This window comes from Carassius auratus, unplaced genomic scaffold (assembly GCF_003368295.1).
Source record: "Carassius auratus strain Wakin unplaced genomic scaffold, ASM336829v1 scaf_tig00216674, whole genome shotgun sequence".
Lineage (NCBI taxonomy): Eukaryota > Metazoa > Chordata > Actinopteri > Cypriniformes > Cyprinidae > Carassius > Carassius auratus.
Genome location: NW_020528685.1, coordinates 1911 through 18325, shown reverse-complemented (window position 1 = coordinate 18325; position 16415 = coordinate 1911). Strand labels below are relative to the sequence as shown.

Sequence of the window (16415 nt, the reverse complement as noted above, 5' to 3'; positions counted from 1 at the left end):
TTTCTCTGGCATGTTGTTGTAAGTCTAATCTGAAGATTGTGGAATGGCTTGCAGGAACTGAATAAACAAATTCACCTCCTTATCAGCTCAGCCGCTCATTCATTACTGGCCAGGCATAAACACTGGTTTAGAGGGATTTCTGATAAATGCTTTCTAATGTGAGACCGGTTTCTCCATGTTTGGAATCATGTAAAGAGTGTCCGATATGAACAGATGGGCTCAGATACACAGCTGTAATTGTCTTATCTCACGTTTGAATCTCATGGATTAGAGCCGGAATGCTGTTTAGAGCTTTACAGAAGGCCAGCGGATCACGGAGGAATTCTTGGGAAGAATGCGAATGGCTTGCTTCACTGACAAGAGCACCTTTTGTCCTCACTGATGTGGATGAACCGGCCGGAGACGGAGCAGTTTTGTGTATTACAGATGGGACGTATTTGTTGATGACCTCTTCTCAACACAGACATCAGCCTGGAGCATTTGCAAGGGGAAGATTGTAATATAAGTGTAATGTAAATCCAGTCAGGTGTTGCTCACAAACAGGCGCCAATGCTGGATGGATGGGCGTCAATTTTCAGCAAGCACTTCCTCTTTGTGCAGTACACTGATTTATGTTTTTGGTAATATTATGCATTCTACTTCGAAATCTTGCCCTCATGTTTCTGTTTATGACGTACAACGTCCTGGAATTGTTTGCATGTGCTTTAAACATTTATAGTAAGTTTATTACGTTTTTAATGGTTGGTCAGATTTAGCAAACAACAGTAAATTTAAACTGGCCTTTGAATGGAAGAATTCTGGGAAATGGAGGATAATAAATCCTAATATAAGGATCCTTCTGAAGTGTGTTAATGGTTATCCAGATGCTCTCAAAGATAACGTTTAAGAGAAGAACACTTGAGTGTATCTTTTTTTTTTTTTCCTGTATCCACCAGGGTTTCAAAAGTTAAAGTTTTAAAGATTTAATTTGAGTTTTAAATAAATCAGATGTTATCCAGTTTGTGGTTTTGTTTGGGACAATTATCACCAAATTAAGTGTTCATGGGTTTAATTTTGTGCTAATTTAAAGGACTTTTTTTTTTTACCCGATCTCTTTCCCATAAATTTGCAGAACGGTAACATTTCAATGTTATTTTTAATTTAATAGATTAAATTAGATTTAATTGTTATAAGTTCTCTTTTCAATGTAATTTCTGTTAAAGTTTTAGAAATTGTTATTTTTATCTTACCATTTTCTTATATCTATATAGCTTTGTAAAAAAAAATTCAACTAAACATTTTCAACTGAAAATTTTAATGTTGTTTTGGAAACTAAGTGAGAAAAAATAATTTATTTGAAATGTTATATTTTTTTTTATTTAAAGTAACTCTTTTTTGTTTTTCTTTGGTTTTGAGTGAATAAACAATGTCTTAAGTGCAAAAAAAATATTTTAAAATCTACAAAGGAACATAATGTCTGAACTATTCCTTTAAAAACTAACTTTTTACCCATCATGCTCTGTTACCCTCCTCCAGTCTGGTGCATTAATGCTCTGCTAAAAGACAATTAACAAGGCTCTTTGTACTTTATAGACTCATCTTCTTTTTAATTTCTTTTTTAATTATCCGGCCACCGCCGCCTCAGGTCTCTCAGGGGCTCCCGTCGCAGCGTCATCTGACTTCTGTCATCTCATGCGTTTAACGAATCTCTCATTGGGTTTGGGGACCTGGTTTCTCCGAGCGGCGCCTGCTGTCTCATCACTGACTAACAGTGACTGGGAGATGCTAAATATAGCTGCGCTGGAGTGACGCTCCTGTGATCCTATGGGAACGCAAGCTCTGAAACATTCATGTTCATTGATTCTTATGAAGGAATTCGTTTTTGATGTTCTCACAGTGTTGGAAGAAAACATTGTATGAATCGATTGTTCTTTTAATATTACATTTTTAAGCTGGTAACAAAGTTCTCAAAAAGTTAGTTTAAAAGCACGTCGTCCGCAATAGAAAGCTTACGGTGTGAGCTTTTTTTATGGTAAAAGCTACATAATTTTTAAAATGACATAATTGTCTTGTAACAACTTTTAGTTAGTTATTCTGAAATGGCTTCCATTAATTTGCATGCTAGAGTCTAGAATAAACAATAGTTTATAATGAATAATAATGTTCTTAGATTAAGTTGTTCATAAAAATGACTTGTTTTCAGTGTTCTCTATAATGTCTAATAATGTTAAAACATTCTAATAATGTCTAATAATGTTCAAAACATTCTAATAATGTCTAATAATGTTCAAACATTCTAATAATGTCTAATAATGTTCAAACATTCTAATAATGTCTAATAATGTTCAAACATTCTAATAATGTCTAATAATGTTCAAACATTCTAATAATGTTTAATAATGTTCAAACATTCTAATAATGTCTAATAATGTTCAAACATTCTAATAATGTTTAATAATGTTCAAACATTCTAATAATGTTTAATAATGTTCAAACATTCTAATAATGTTTAATAATGTTCAAACATTCTAATAATGTTTAATAATGTTCAAACATTCAAAAAAATTCTAATAATGTTCAAACATTCTAATAATGTCTAATAATGTTCAAACATTCTAATAATGTCTAATAATGTTCAAACATTCTAATAATGTTTAATAATGTTCAAACATTCTAATAATGTTTAATAATGTTCAAACATTCTAATAATGTTTAATAATGTTCAAACATTCTAATAATGTTTAATAATGTTCAAACATTCAAAAAAATTCTAATAATGTTCAAACATTCTATAATGTCTAATAATGTTAAAACATTCTAATAATGTCTAATAATGTTCAAAACATTCTAATAATGTCTAATAATGTTCAAACATTCTAATAATGTCTAATAATGTTCAAACATTCTAATAATGTCTAATAATGTTCAAACATTCTAATAATGTCTAATAATGTTCAAACATTCTAATAATGTTTAATAATGTTCAAACATTCTAATAATGTCTAATAATGTTCAAACATTCTAATAATGTTTAATAATGTTCAAACATTCTAATAATGTCTAATAATGTTCAAACATTCTAATAATGTTTAATAATGTTCAAACATTCTAATAATGTTTAATAATGTTCAAACATTCAAAAAAATTCTAATAATGTTCAAACATTCTAATAATGTCTAATAATGTTCAAACATTCTAATAATGTCTAATAATGTTCAAGCATTCTAATAATGTCTAATAATGTTCAAACATTCAAAAAATTTCTAATAATGTTCAAACATTCTAATAATGTTTAATAAGGTGCAAACATTCTAATAATGTCTAATAATGTTCAAACATTCTAATAATGTTTAATAATGTTCAAACATTCTAATAATGTTTAATAATGTTCAAACATTCAAAAAAATTCTAATAATGTTCAAGCATTCTAATAATGTCTAATAATGTTCAAACATTCTAATAATGTTTAATAATGTTCAAACATTCTAATAATGTCTAATAATGTTCAAACATTCAAAAAAATTCTAATAATGTTCAAACATTCTAATAATGTCTAATAATGTTCAAACATTCTAATAATGTCTAATAATGTTCAAGCATTCTAATAATGTCTAATAATGTTCAAGCATTCTAATAATGTCTAATAATGTTCAAACATTCTAATAATGTTTAATAATGTTCAAACATTCTAATAATGTTTAATAATGTTCAAACATTCAAAAAAATTCTAATAATGTTCAAACATTCTAATAATGTCTAATAATGTTCAAACATTCTAATAATGTCTAATAATGTTCAAACATTCTAATAATGTCTAATAATGTTCAAGCATTCTAATAATGTCTAATAATGTTCAAACATTCAAAAAATTTCTAATAATGTTCAAACATTCTAATAATGTTTAATAATGTTCAAACATTCTAATAATGTTTAATAATGTTCAAACATTCTAATAATGTTTAATAATGTTCAAACATTCTAAAACTTTCTAATAATGTTCAAACATTCTAATAGTGTCTAATAATGTTCAAACATTCTAATAATGTTTAATAATGTTCTAAAATTCTAATAATGTCTAATAATGTTCCAACATTCTAGTAATCTTTAATAATGTTCAAACATTCTAATAATGTCTAATAATGTTCAAACATTCTAATAATGTCTAATAATGTTCAAACATTCTAATAATGTCTAATAATGTTCAAACATTCAAAAAATTCTAATAATGTTCAAACATTCTAATAATGTCTAATAATGTTCAAACATTCTAATAATGTCTAATAATGTTCAAGCATTCTAATAATGTCTAATAATGTTCAAACATTCAAAAAATTTCTAATAATGTTCAAACATTCTAATAATGTTTAATAATGTTCAAACATTCTAATAATGTCTAATAATGTTCAAACATTCTAATAATGTCTAATAATGTTCAAACATTCAAAAAAATTCTAATAATGTTCAAACATTCTAATAATGTCTAATAATGTTAAAACATTCTAATAATGTCTAATAATGTTCAAACATTCTAATAATGTCTAATAATGTTCAAACATTCTAATAATGTTTAATAATGTTCAAACATTCTAATAATGTTTAATAATGTTGAAACATTCTAAAACTTTCTAATAATGTCTAATAGTGTTCAAACATTAAAAAAATGTCTAATAATGTTCAAACATTCTAATAATGTTTAATAATCTCTAATAATGTTCGAACATTCTAATAATGTTTAATAATGTCTAATAATGTTCAAACATTCTAATAATGTCTAATAATGTTCAAACATTCTAATAATGTCTAATAATGTTCAAACATTCTAATAATGTCTAATAATGTTCAAGCATTCTAATAATGTCTAATAATGTTCAAACATTCAAAAAATGTCTAATAATGTTCAAACATTCTAATAATGTTTAATAATGTTCAAACATTCTAAAACTTTCTAATAATGTTCAAACATTCTAATAGTGTCTAATAATGTTCAAACATTCAAAAAAATTCTAATAATGTTCAAACATTCTAATAATGTCTAATAATGTTCAAACATTCTAATAATGTCTAATAATGTTCGAGCATTCTAATAATGTCTAATAATGTTCAAGCATTCTAATAATGTCTAATAATGTTCAAACATTCAAAAAAATTCTAATAATGTTCAAACATTCTAATAATGTCTAATAATGTTCAAACATTCTAATAATGTCTAATAATGTTCAAACATTCTAATAATGTCTAATAATGTTCAAACATTCTAAAACTTTCTAATAATGTTCAAACATTCTAATAATGTCTAATAATGTTCAAACATTCTAATAATGTCTAATAATGTTCAAGCATTCTAATAATGTCTAATAATGTTCAAGCATTCTAATAATGTTTAATAATGTTCAAACATTCTAATAATGTCTAATAATGTTCAAACATTATAATAATGTCTAATAATGTTCAAACATTCTAATAATGTTTAATAATGTTCAAACATTCTAAAACTTTCTAATAATGTTCAAACATTCTAATAATGTCTAATAATGTTCAAACATTTTAATAATGTCTAATAATGTTCAAACATTCTAATAATGTCTAATAATGTTCAAACATTCTAATAATGTTTAATAATGTTCAAACATTCTAAAACTTTCTAATAATGTCTAATAGTGTTCAAACATTAAAAAAATGTCTAATAATGTTCAAACATTCTAATAATGTTTAATAATCTCTAATAATGTTCGAACATTCTAATAATGTTTAATAATGTCTAATAATGTTCAAACATTCTAATAATGTCTAATAATGTTCAAACATTCTAATAATGTCTAATAATGTTCAAACATTCTAATAATGTCTAATAATGTTCAAACATTCTAATAATGTTATAATGTTCAAACATTCTAATAATGTTTAATAATGTTCAAACATTCTAATAATGTTTAATAATCTCTAATAATGTTCAAACATTCTAATAATGTTTAATAATCTCTAATAATGTTCAAACATTCTAATAATGTTTAATAATCTCTAATAATGTTCAAACATTCTAATAATGTTTAATAATCTCTAATAATGTTCAAACATTCTAATAATGTCTAGTAATGTTCTAACATTCTAATAATGTCTAATAATGTTCAAATATTCTAATAATGTTATAATGTTCAAACATTCTAATAATGTTTAATAATGTTCAAACATTCTAATAATGTTTAATAATCTCTAATAATGTTCAAACATTCTAATAATGTTTAATAATGTTCTAACATTCTAATAATGTCTAATAATGTTCAAACATTCTAATAATGTTTAATAATGTTCTAACATTCTAATAATGTCTAATAATGTTCAAACATTCTAATAATGTTTAATAATGTTCAAACATTCTAATAATGTCTAATAATGTTCAAATATTCTAATAATGTATAAACCCAGATTTTAAACTCAAGTAGAGTGAAATTGTGAAAATCTGTTCATACAAACATCAGTTCTGAAATGGTCAAATTCTTGTCAATTTCTAACAATATAAAATATTGTAATTTTTACACAAAATGTTTGTATTTATGCAATAATTTACAATTGGGGTTGGTAAGATTGAATTTAGAAAGGTGCATTTATTTTGATCAAAATACTGTGAAAACAGTAATATTGTAAAATATTATTACGTCTTAAAAGAACGGTTTTCTATGTGGATATAAAGTCAAATTTAATTTATTACTGTGATGCACAGCTGGATTCTCACCATCATTACTCAGAAATCAATCCAAAATGCTGATTTGCTGCTCAAGAAACATGTATTATTATTACAATAGATGTGCTACTTCATGTTTTTGTGGGAACCTTGATGCATTTTACATTTCAGGATTTTTTGATTAATAGAAAGTTTAAAAGAACAGCGTTTATTTGAAATAGAACACACAAAACAGATTTACTTCCACTTTGGTATACGTTTCTTTTTATAATGGCACCAACATTTGAATGGTAATGCATGATATTTAAAATTGCTACATTCATGTCTCAGTTTCTACAAGAACTCACATCAAGTTGACACCAGAATTCGCTCAGCCTTGGTCATTGCCACTGTGAGCTGTAGTTTGACACTTGGGTGTGTTGGAAGACACTTGTTGACGCGTGAGCAGGTGAATGTGGGAAACTATCGTTCAAGGCCGGTTTACTCTCCGTTCTTAGTCAAACTCAGTAATTGGTGATATCTTTTCTTTCCCCTATAGCAGTGCATTTGTAATAAAGTGACATGAGGTTTGGAGGTCTGACTGTGTTCAGCGGGACCCTGTCGACTCTTTATCCTTCCTCTTTGCTTTCTCTACTCTGTTGTGTGTGACTATTGATTATTCTTTCTTTCCATTCTCAGCTCATCTTAGATTAACTCTCTCTCTATCTTCCTGCCTCCGAATCATCGGGGAGGAACCGGGAACAGTGTTTGTTTTTCTCGAGAAACCTCAAGCGAAACACTCGGGGGAAGTTGCTTTCAGTGCATTCAAGCCATAAAGGAAAAGCTGCAGGAAATTAAATCCATACTGTATCCTGTTTTCGATTCCATCTCGATCCGGTATTACAGTGGTGTGCTTGAGGTGGCTGGTTTTAACACATCCTCATCTCCTCGTTTTCTCTCTCTGTGTTTTTTCCAGCCGTGAGCGTTTTGCTGTGATTGGCGGGGGAAGCCTGCAGATCGTCAACCTGACCGCAGAGGATGCTGGGATATATGCCTGCCAGACGGACAGCGGCAACATGACCAGCGAGATCCAGGCAGAGCTCACGGTGCACGGTACATTTCCCAAAACCATTCAGTTCAGCACAAACAGACTCACTAAGCAGCACTAAACCTCCCGTATGTAATTATTAGCAACACTGTTCAGGCTTTTGAGACTCACACGTGTCTAGACGGCATTTTCCTCTGCGGAGGAGGTACTTCAAAGCGTTGTTTTGTTTTTATTTATTCATTTTTTCTGTATTATTTTCATCTCTTGGCATAGGATTTATTTTTTGGGGGAATCGGTGGGAATTTACAGCTCCGTCTAATGTGGAGTTTTGCATGGAAACACTTTTAAAAGCCTCTTCTCTCTAGATGTGAGTTAATGCATGCACAACTCAAACTCAGCTCTAATTTTGACTAAATGTGGCCACCTGAATAACCATAATTTCCTTTTTTTGACATGAGACAGGTACGTGTGAACAGGTAAATGCACTAACAGCCTGACAGTGGTCATTCATTCAAAAAGTGCTGCAGAAAACGCAGAGGAAATTACTGCACGGTGGGGCTTTAAAAAAGTCTGTAACGCCATTATAACATAATTGTAGCATTATGTTGAATGTGACAATTTACTTATAAAGGTTTTTGGTTTTTGAGGCCGAATGTGTGCGCACTAATGTACTTTGCTTGAATGCCCTTTTTAACATTTTAACTTTATGGCAAAGTTTTCTCAAGGTTTCAAGTGCTACATTTCTGATATTATTTTAAGTTTCGTCTCATTAAAAACTGTCAGGCTACTGAAAAATCTAGTTTCTGTAAGTTCATTGTATGATGTCATTATCCTAGATTAAAGGAATAGTTCACCCAAAATGTAAAATGCAAGGAGCTAGGAGAATACTTTTTGTGCACAAAGAAAAAAAATAATGACTTTATTCAATAATCTGTCTCCTCCGTGTCACCCTGGTGCTATTTTGGAGAGAATGAGCATGAACTGTTCTGTGTCTGCTGCGCCACACGTTTTCTGTTGTTTACACTTTGATCTGAAAGAAAACATCCGTTCTGCATTGTTTACATTCAGTTTTTTGTTTAGTTTTAATTGTAAAATTACAGTTTAACCCCTGATGTAATACGGACTATTTTAACGATGTGTAGTACCCTTGCTGTCTATCTGAATTCATCAGAAATATCTTAACTTGTGCTCTGAAGATGAACGTAGGTCTTACAGGTTTGGAAAGACATGAGGGTGAGTAATTAATGACTAATGATTAATGAGTTTTCATTTTTGGGTGAACTGTCTCTTTAACTATTTAAATAAATCACTTATCCTCCCCCAAATGATCACAAACATTGCAGAACACATCTGAATTAAAAATGCATTTGTAAAAGATTGTGATTTTTTTTTCGGTCAGTGTTTTGTTGCTCTGCCAGTAGGGAACAGTAAGATAGCGGCTCGAACACGGTTTAGAACGCAGTGAGCGATCCAGTCATTTCTATAGATCAGTGGTTTGGACTCAATGTGACGGCACCCATTCACTGCAGAGGATCCACTGATCAGCGAGTGATGCAATGCTACATTTCTCTACATTTTGCCATAAACCTGGCAAATCTAGTTTCAAAATGTGTGTAAAACTTTGTAATCCATTTTCTGGCGAACTGATAAAAACTCACGCAGGCTGACTCGTGGAAGTTGCGTAATGCCAGTCAGTCAGATCGGAGCTTGCAGTTTTGGGGGATTTTTGTGTGCAGCATGTGGTCGTGCCGCCTGAAGCCCAGACTAACTTTGATCTGACTCTTGAAATTGAGCCATACCGTAATTGGATTTTCTAATTAGATGTATTTTTTTCTTGTGAGACATGGATGCTTGCGGTGATGCAAGAGATTTCAGTGCAATATAAAATCAAGAGTAAAGTAAGATAAAGCGTACAGCGGTGGGCAGTGTGTTCATGATCTCTTCACCCTCCTGACCCGAGCTGTTATTTTCACTCCCTCCTGCTGCGTTCAGCCCATCCAGATGCATTCGGACCGCTTTTCCAGTAGCTTTTTCACCTCTCTGGCAGGTACTGACGCACGTATGGATGGGTTTGTTACAGAGCTCAGGAAGTTGAATCTCCCATGGGGAGTCAGGAAATCTGATTTAGCGTCTGATGGGTAAAAATAACCCGCTTTGTGTCAGATGGTAGCACAAACACACCTAGCGTAGAGGCCGTTTAGGTGTGTAAAGTTGAAAAACATGTACGCAGGTGCTTATTTGAGCATTTTTATAGTTCCTGTACGTCTGTGCAACTGCGTTAACCACCTACTAAAGGAAAATTCCAGGTTAGCAATGCGTCAAACTCTATAGACAGGTAAAATATGTTATACAAGTCTTTTCTAGGTGAATAAACTTCCAGTTTTCTGAGGTAATCAACAGCATGTCACAGAAGATCTTAACTTGCACTGAGACGAACTCACTCACTTCATATTTTTAGCTCTCTTTCATGCCTGCTTGTGCTGCTTTCATTGATGTGATTAATTTATGATGTGCTTTCAATGCCAATTAGTTTTTTCCTCTTCCGAAAGAGAGATTTCTTGCATTTTATCTGTCATTATCTGTGCTTCTCCTGCAAGACTTTGGCTGACTTTGGATGTATAAATAACTCTGTGGTGTTTTTAAGAGGTTTTCTGGGAGATGAGGGCCGTGATAGAGTTATAGTGACCGTTTCTTCATACTGTGAAACACTGAGATGGGTTATTAAACGCTGGCATGTTAATCTCTTAATATCTGCATGTGAAGTGACTCATAACTCTTGTGCTGCGGATATTTTGAGAGCCGTGGTTCACATGCTGGGATTTTACGCGGATTCCCTCTCAGATTAGCAGGATTGTAAAGAGCCGTGTAAAACACTGTTAATACTGGCTTGGGTCTGGCTTTAAAAGTCACTCTTAAAATGAAAGGATGTGTTCTGAAAATCTGTTATCGTATTATTACTCTCACATCCACTTGCTTCAGTAGTCTTGTATATATTTAAGTACGTTTACTTTTTTGACGTTACTTTTGTACATTACGCTTATATTATTTTATATGTAATTTATTGTCTCCCAATTAAATGCAAAAAACATTCTATCATTTGCAAATTGATTTAAGGTGTTTTTAGCACCACAAATATATATATATATATATATATATATATATATATATATATATATATATATATATATATATATATATATATATATATATATATATATATATACACTTAAAATAAAGTAATATATATGTACATATACATAAATTATATCTTCTTTTATTATTATAATATTTTATATTAGTTCTGTTATGAGTAGAAAATGTTTTTGTCTCTGATGCTCACCAAGGCTGCATTTACTTGACTAAAAATACAATAAAAACAGTAAAATTGTGAAATATTATTCTAATTTAAAATAACTGTTGCCTATTGGAATATATTGCAAACTGTAATTTATTCCTGTGATGTAAAGCTGAATTTTCAGCATCATTACAAATCATTCTAAAATGATGGATTTGCTGATCAAGAAACATTTATTATTATTACTATCACTGCTGCTTCATATTTTTGTGGAAACTGGTGTTTTTTGTATTTGTGTTTAACATATGTCTAAGTATATTATATTCCAATCTCAGAATTATGGAAATCAGATCAAAAAACGTTGTGAATATTTCAGTGTATACTTCAGTTCTGTGTATTGCTTGTGTCAATCCTGCACACTTCAGAGTTAAATACGGAGAATGAAGTCATGTGACAATGTGGCCACAAACTCAATTCCTTCAGGCGCACAGTTCTCCAGAGTTTAGCTCCATCTCACATCTGCTGGGAAGTCTCTAGTGATCCTGAAGAGCTTGATTAGCTGGATCAGGTTTGTTTGATTAGGCTTGGAGCTAAACTGTGCAGAGCTGTGGCCCTCCAGGAATCAGTTTGAGACCATTGATGTAGCATATTATGTTATTGGCATACTTTTTTCACATAGGCCTATAACTTGTTTTTAAAAGCATTAGATGGTTTTCAGTATGTGCTTCGCAGTAAACAAGTATTCCATTGAGAGCACAGCCGGTGTGAACCCAGTCCTGCAGGAGTCTGAGGGTCAGAAGATCGAACTCAGGTTCATCCAAACAACAAAACTCTTGTCTGAAAACAGCATTATTCACCAAGGCTGATGCAGGAGAGAAACAACTGTGTGTTTTTGCGCTTTAGAGAATTGAGATCACACCACAAACAGTGAGTGCCAGAGATCGTTAGCGGAGCAGAGTTCAAGGAAACGAATCTTCCTCTGTTTCTCCCCCTCAAACTGACAGCAGATGGAGCGCTGTTGATTTTCTGTCTCTTGTTGATATTAGAAGGTAAAGCTGGGCGTGAAAAATACAGAATCAATCATCCTTGACGCACTTTTGGCAGCCGCTGATAAGAAAACTACCTCTGGATCTGAAACTCTTTTTATATTTAGCGACTCTGTATTCTTGCTCTGTTCTTCCCGACTGAACGTGCTTCATTACCTGCACGACTTATAAACATCAGGAGAGGATGCAAACTAGCTTGTTCCCTGATGAATGCGGTTTCCAAAGAAACTGTGATTTAGAGGAAACTCAGTTTTACTGCCGCTGCCAATCCCACCATAGCCACGTCTGTCACACGAATCCCTGTGATGGGATGTTGCTCTTTTATTTTGTAATGCACCCGGTGACCTCTTCTCTAGTTCATACCTGCATTCATTCATTCTCTTCTTCTAGTTCCCCCACGGTTCTTGACGAGACCCTCCAACACTTACGCCCAGGAGTCCATGGACATCATCTTTGAGTGTGACGTCACCGGCTCGCCCCCGCCCACCGTCAAATGGATGAAGGATGGAGACACGGTCATTCCCAGCGATTATTTCAGGATAGTGGTACGTTAGACACTCTTGATGATGCACATTTATGCATGATTATATACAGTAAACCATTTTTACCATTCATTCCTCTTTTTAAATGTCTTTGTTTATTTTATTTACTGGTGAATCTTTTATTTCTTTTTTAAACAAAGGGGTCAGTGAAGTTTTTACAGCTGTGTAATCTTGTTACCAACCATTTCTAATCCTTTATTTTATTGTATTTTCTTTTTTTCTTTTTTGCAACCTTTTTTTCTTTTTTCCACCCTGTTATCAACCATTGTTTTAAAACCTGATGTGTTGTAATATTTTATCTTTTATTTTCTCTTTTATATTTTAAATTTTTCAATACGTTTTTTTCAGTCCTTGTTTAAAATCCGGATTATTGGCTATTTTTTCTATTTTATTTGTGTTTTATACCTTCCCATTTTTCAGTCTTGTTACTGACACTTTTACCTGTACGAATACAGTTTAAAGTAATGATTTTTATTTATTTTATTTTTAATTTTTTGCAATTGTCAGTCCTGTTACCAACGCTTTTAACTGTATGTTTTAAAACCTGATTTTAATTAAATGATGTTTTTCAGTCCTGTTACTTACACTTTTTACTGGTTGAATACAGTTTTAAGTAATGATTTGGTTTATTGATGTTTTTCAGTCCAGTTACTTACACTTTTTAATGGTTGAATACAGTTTTAAGTAATGATTTGGTTTATTGATGTTTTTCAGTCCAGTTACTTACACTTTTTAATGGTTGAATACAGTTTTAAGTAATGATTTGGTTTATTGATGTTTTTCAGTCCTGTTACTTACACTTTTTACTGGTTGAATACAGTTTTAAGTAATGATTTGGTTTATTGATGTTTTTCAGTCCTGTTACTTACACTTTTTACTGGTTGAATACAGTTTTAAGTAATGATTTGCTTGATGTTTTTCAGTCCCGTTACTTACACTTTTTACTGGTTGAATACAGTTTTAAGTAATGATTTGGTTTATTGATGTTTTTCAGTCCCGTTACTTACACTTTTTACTGGTTGAATACAGTTTTAAGTAATGATTTGGTTGATTGATGTTTTTCAGTCCTGTTACTTACACTTTTACTGGTTGAATACAGTTTTAAGTAGGTTTTTGTGCAATATTTTCAGTCCTGTTACTTACACTTTTTAATGGTTGAATACAGTTTTAAGTAATGATTTGGTTTATTGATGTTTTTCAGTCCAGTTACTTACACTTTTTACTGGTTGAATACAGTTTTAAGTAATGATTTGCTTGATGTTTTTCAGTCCCGTTACTTACACTTTTTACTGGTTGAATACAGTTTTAAGTAATGATTTGGTTGATTGATGTTTTTCAGTCCAGTTACTTACACTTTTTAATGGTTGAATACAGTTTTAAGTAATGATTTGGTTGATTGATGTTTTTCAGTCCCGTTACTTACACTTTTTACTGGTTGAATACAGTTTTAAGTAATGATTTGGTTGATTGATGTTTTTCAGTCCCGTTACTTACACTTTTTACTGGTTGAATACAGTTTTAAGTAATGATTTGGTTGATTGATGTTTTTCAGTCCTGTTACTTACACTTTTTACTGGTTGAACATGGTTTAAGTAATGATTTGGTTGATGTTTTTAGTCCTGTTACTTACAATTTTTACTGGTTGAATACAGTTTTAAGTAATGATTTGGTTGATTGATGTATTTCAGTCCTGTTACTTACAATTTTTACTGGTTGAATACAGTTTTAAGTAATGATTTGGTTGATTGATGTATTTCAGTCCTGTTACTTACAATTTTTACTGGTTGAATACAGTTTTAAGTAATGATTTGGTTGATTGATGTTTTTCAGTCCTGTTACTTACACTTTTTACTGGTTGAATACAGTTTTAAGTAATGATTCAGTTGATTGATGTTTTTCAGTCCTGTTTCTTAAACTTTTTACTGGTTGAATACAGTTTTAAGTAGGTTTTTTGTGCAATATTTTCAGTCCTGTTATAAACATATACAACTGTGTGAAATTAACTGTAATAAATCAATGAAATCATTTTGAAGTAATGATTTTATTGATAGATTGATTGATGCTTTTCAGTTCTGTTACTGATGCATTTAACTATATGAATACAGTTTTAAGTAATGATTTTTATTTTTTTGCCATTTTTCAGTCCTGTTATTGACATATATAACTGTATGAAATCAATGAAATAGTTTTTAAGTAATGATTTAATTAAATTGGTTGATGTTTTTCAGTCCTGTTAATTACATTTTTAAATATATGGATAAAGTTTTAAAACCCATGACATCTAAAATCTTTTAAATCCCGTAATTCTTTATCCAGGAAAATTGTCATATTTAGCCGTCTTGTTTTTTCACAATAATAAGAGCGTTAGTGTTGTTAATTCTTACGCAATGCTCTGTTTTGTTGTTTGTGTCCCCACAGAAGCAGCATGACCTGCAGGTTTTGGGTTTAGTAAAATCAGATGAAGGTTTTTATCAATGTTTAGCGGAGAATGACGCCGGGAACGTCCAGGCAAGCGCTCAGCTGATCATACTGGATTTAGGTAAACTCCCTCTCCATATATTTGCATTTCTGTGTGTGTTTATGCAAAAATACTCGTCTTAAATGAAGAAACTTCATTTAACGTGTGCAGGATAGCTCAGTTCGGCTCCAGAGCCAAATCCCTCAGATCTCGAGTGTTTATTCTAGTTCGGTGATGGGCTAAAGACTTGCCAAGACTCACCGATTGATCTTTTGACAGGAATTAAACACAGCTATCATTATCACAGGATGGGTCGTGGCAGTCCGTCAGTGATGTTTTCTGGGGATGAGTCCAAACGCTTTGTGGCTTTAATGTTATTATGAATTTTTTTCAGCGTGTCATAAGCGTGAGATCCACATATTCACATTTTCTGCTGCTAACTCGTTGTGAGGCTGTTGTGGGAGGTTGTGTTACTACAGTATGCATCCTGTTAAGACATTCTAGACGTTTTTTACAGCACAGTTTAGTCTATTTTTGTTTTTCTGTAGCTCGTCTCTCTCTCTCAGGTTTCACACGCATGCATTCGTACTCACGTTTCCTCACACTGATTGAAGGCTTGAACACATGTTCTCACACGTCAGGCAGAGGCGCAAATGACGCTGCATTGATTGGATGGCTGGTGTGAGATCTGTTTCGCACCTGGCACGGGTGCGAGTCTCCAGCGAATGCTGAATGTTTAATTAACCGTGCTGCTTTATTAGAAAAGTGTGCATGCTTTTCATTTTCACGTGCGCTGCGTTGCATTAGCACCTCTCGACGGAGACCCGAATTACGTGTGCAGAGCTCTGGATGTCATTTAATAATCTGGTTTCCTCCAGCGGATGCATTAAGGAGGTTTTGTCTGCAAACAGAGACTTGAACTCTCCTGCTGAACGGGACTTGCGTTAATTACTGATCGGATTCCAGTGCGGATGAAGTGGATGTAAGCCCTCATGGGAAGTTTCCAGAACTGATTTTGACCTATTTCACATGTCAGCATGCACAGGAACCTTTTTTTTTTTTTTTTATGCTGGTGCAAAAAAAATTAAAATGGAAGAGCAAAGGATTTGTGTTAGGTGTGTGCCTCAGAGAATGTTTGGTTGTGCTAAATCTGTATTTTTTTATTTTATTGATCCATCAACAGTACATGAAAAATGAATGGACTAGTTTTGAAATAAATATCATCCAATGGAGCAAGTTTGGGGTGGGGTTATCTGTTTTGCCAACCAATGACAGACCTTGTAATTTTTCCTCTTTTAATTACAACGTTGTAAAGACATTTTCTTAATAGGCTTGAATGTGGTTATTAAACATTATTATATTTTTCTAAAAAATATAATATATATATTA

The 16415-nt window shown here is 31.7% G+C and overlaps 1 protein-coding gene across 5 annotated transcripts in view; it reads left to right on the top strand.

Moving 5' to 3' along the window:
• LOC113098796 (neogenin) overlaps positions 1 to 15394 on the top strand; it is an 83751-nt gene extending 68357 nt beyond the window's left edge. For 2 of the 5 annotated variants that reach the window (XM_026263885.1, XM_026263884.1), the window contains exons 7-9: positions 7614 to 7750; positions 12417 to 12571; positions 14987 to 15394. In XM_026263885.1, the coding sequence (XP_026119670.1) occupies positions 7614 to 7750; positions 12417 to 12571; positions 14987 to 15169 (475 nt within the window). In that variant the 3' untranslated portion in view covers positions 15170 to 15394. The remainder of the gene's footprint in view (positions 1 to 7613; positions 7751 to 12416; positions 12572 to 14986) is intronic. The other 3 variants (XM_026263888.1, XM_026263887.1, XM_026263886.1) reach the window with 2 other exon arrangements.
• The last annotated feature ends 1021 nt before the right edge of the window (positions 15395 to 16415 follow it).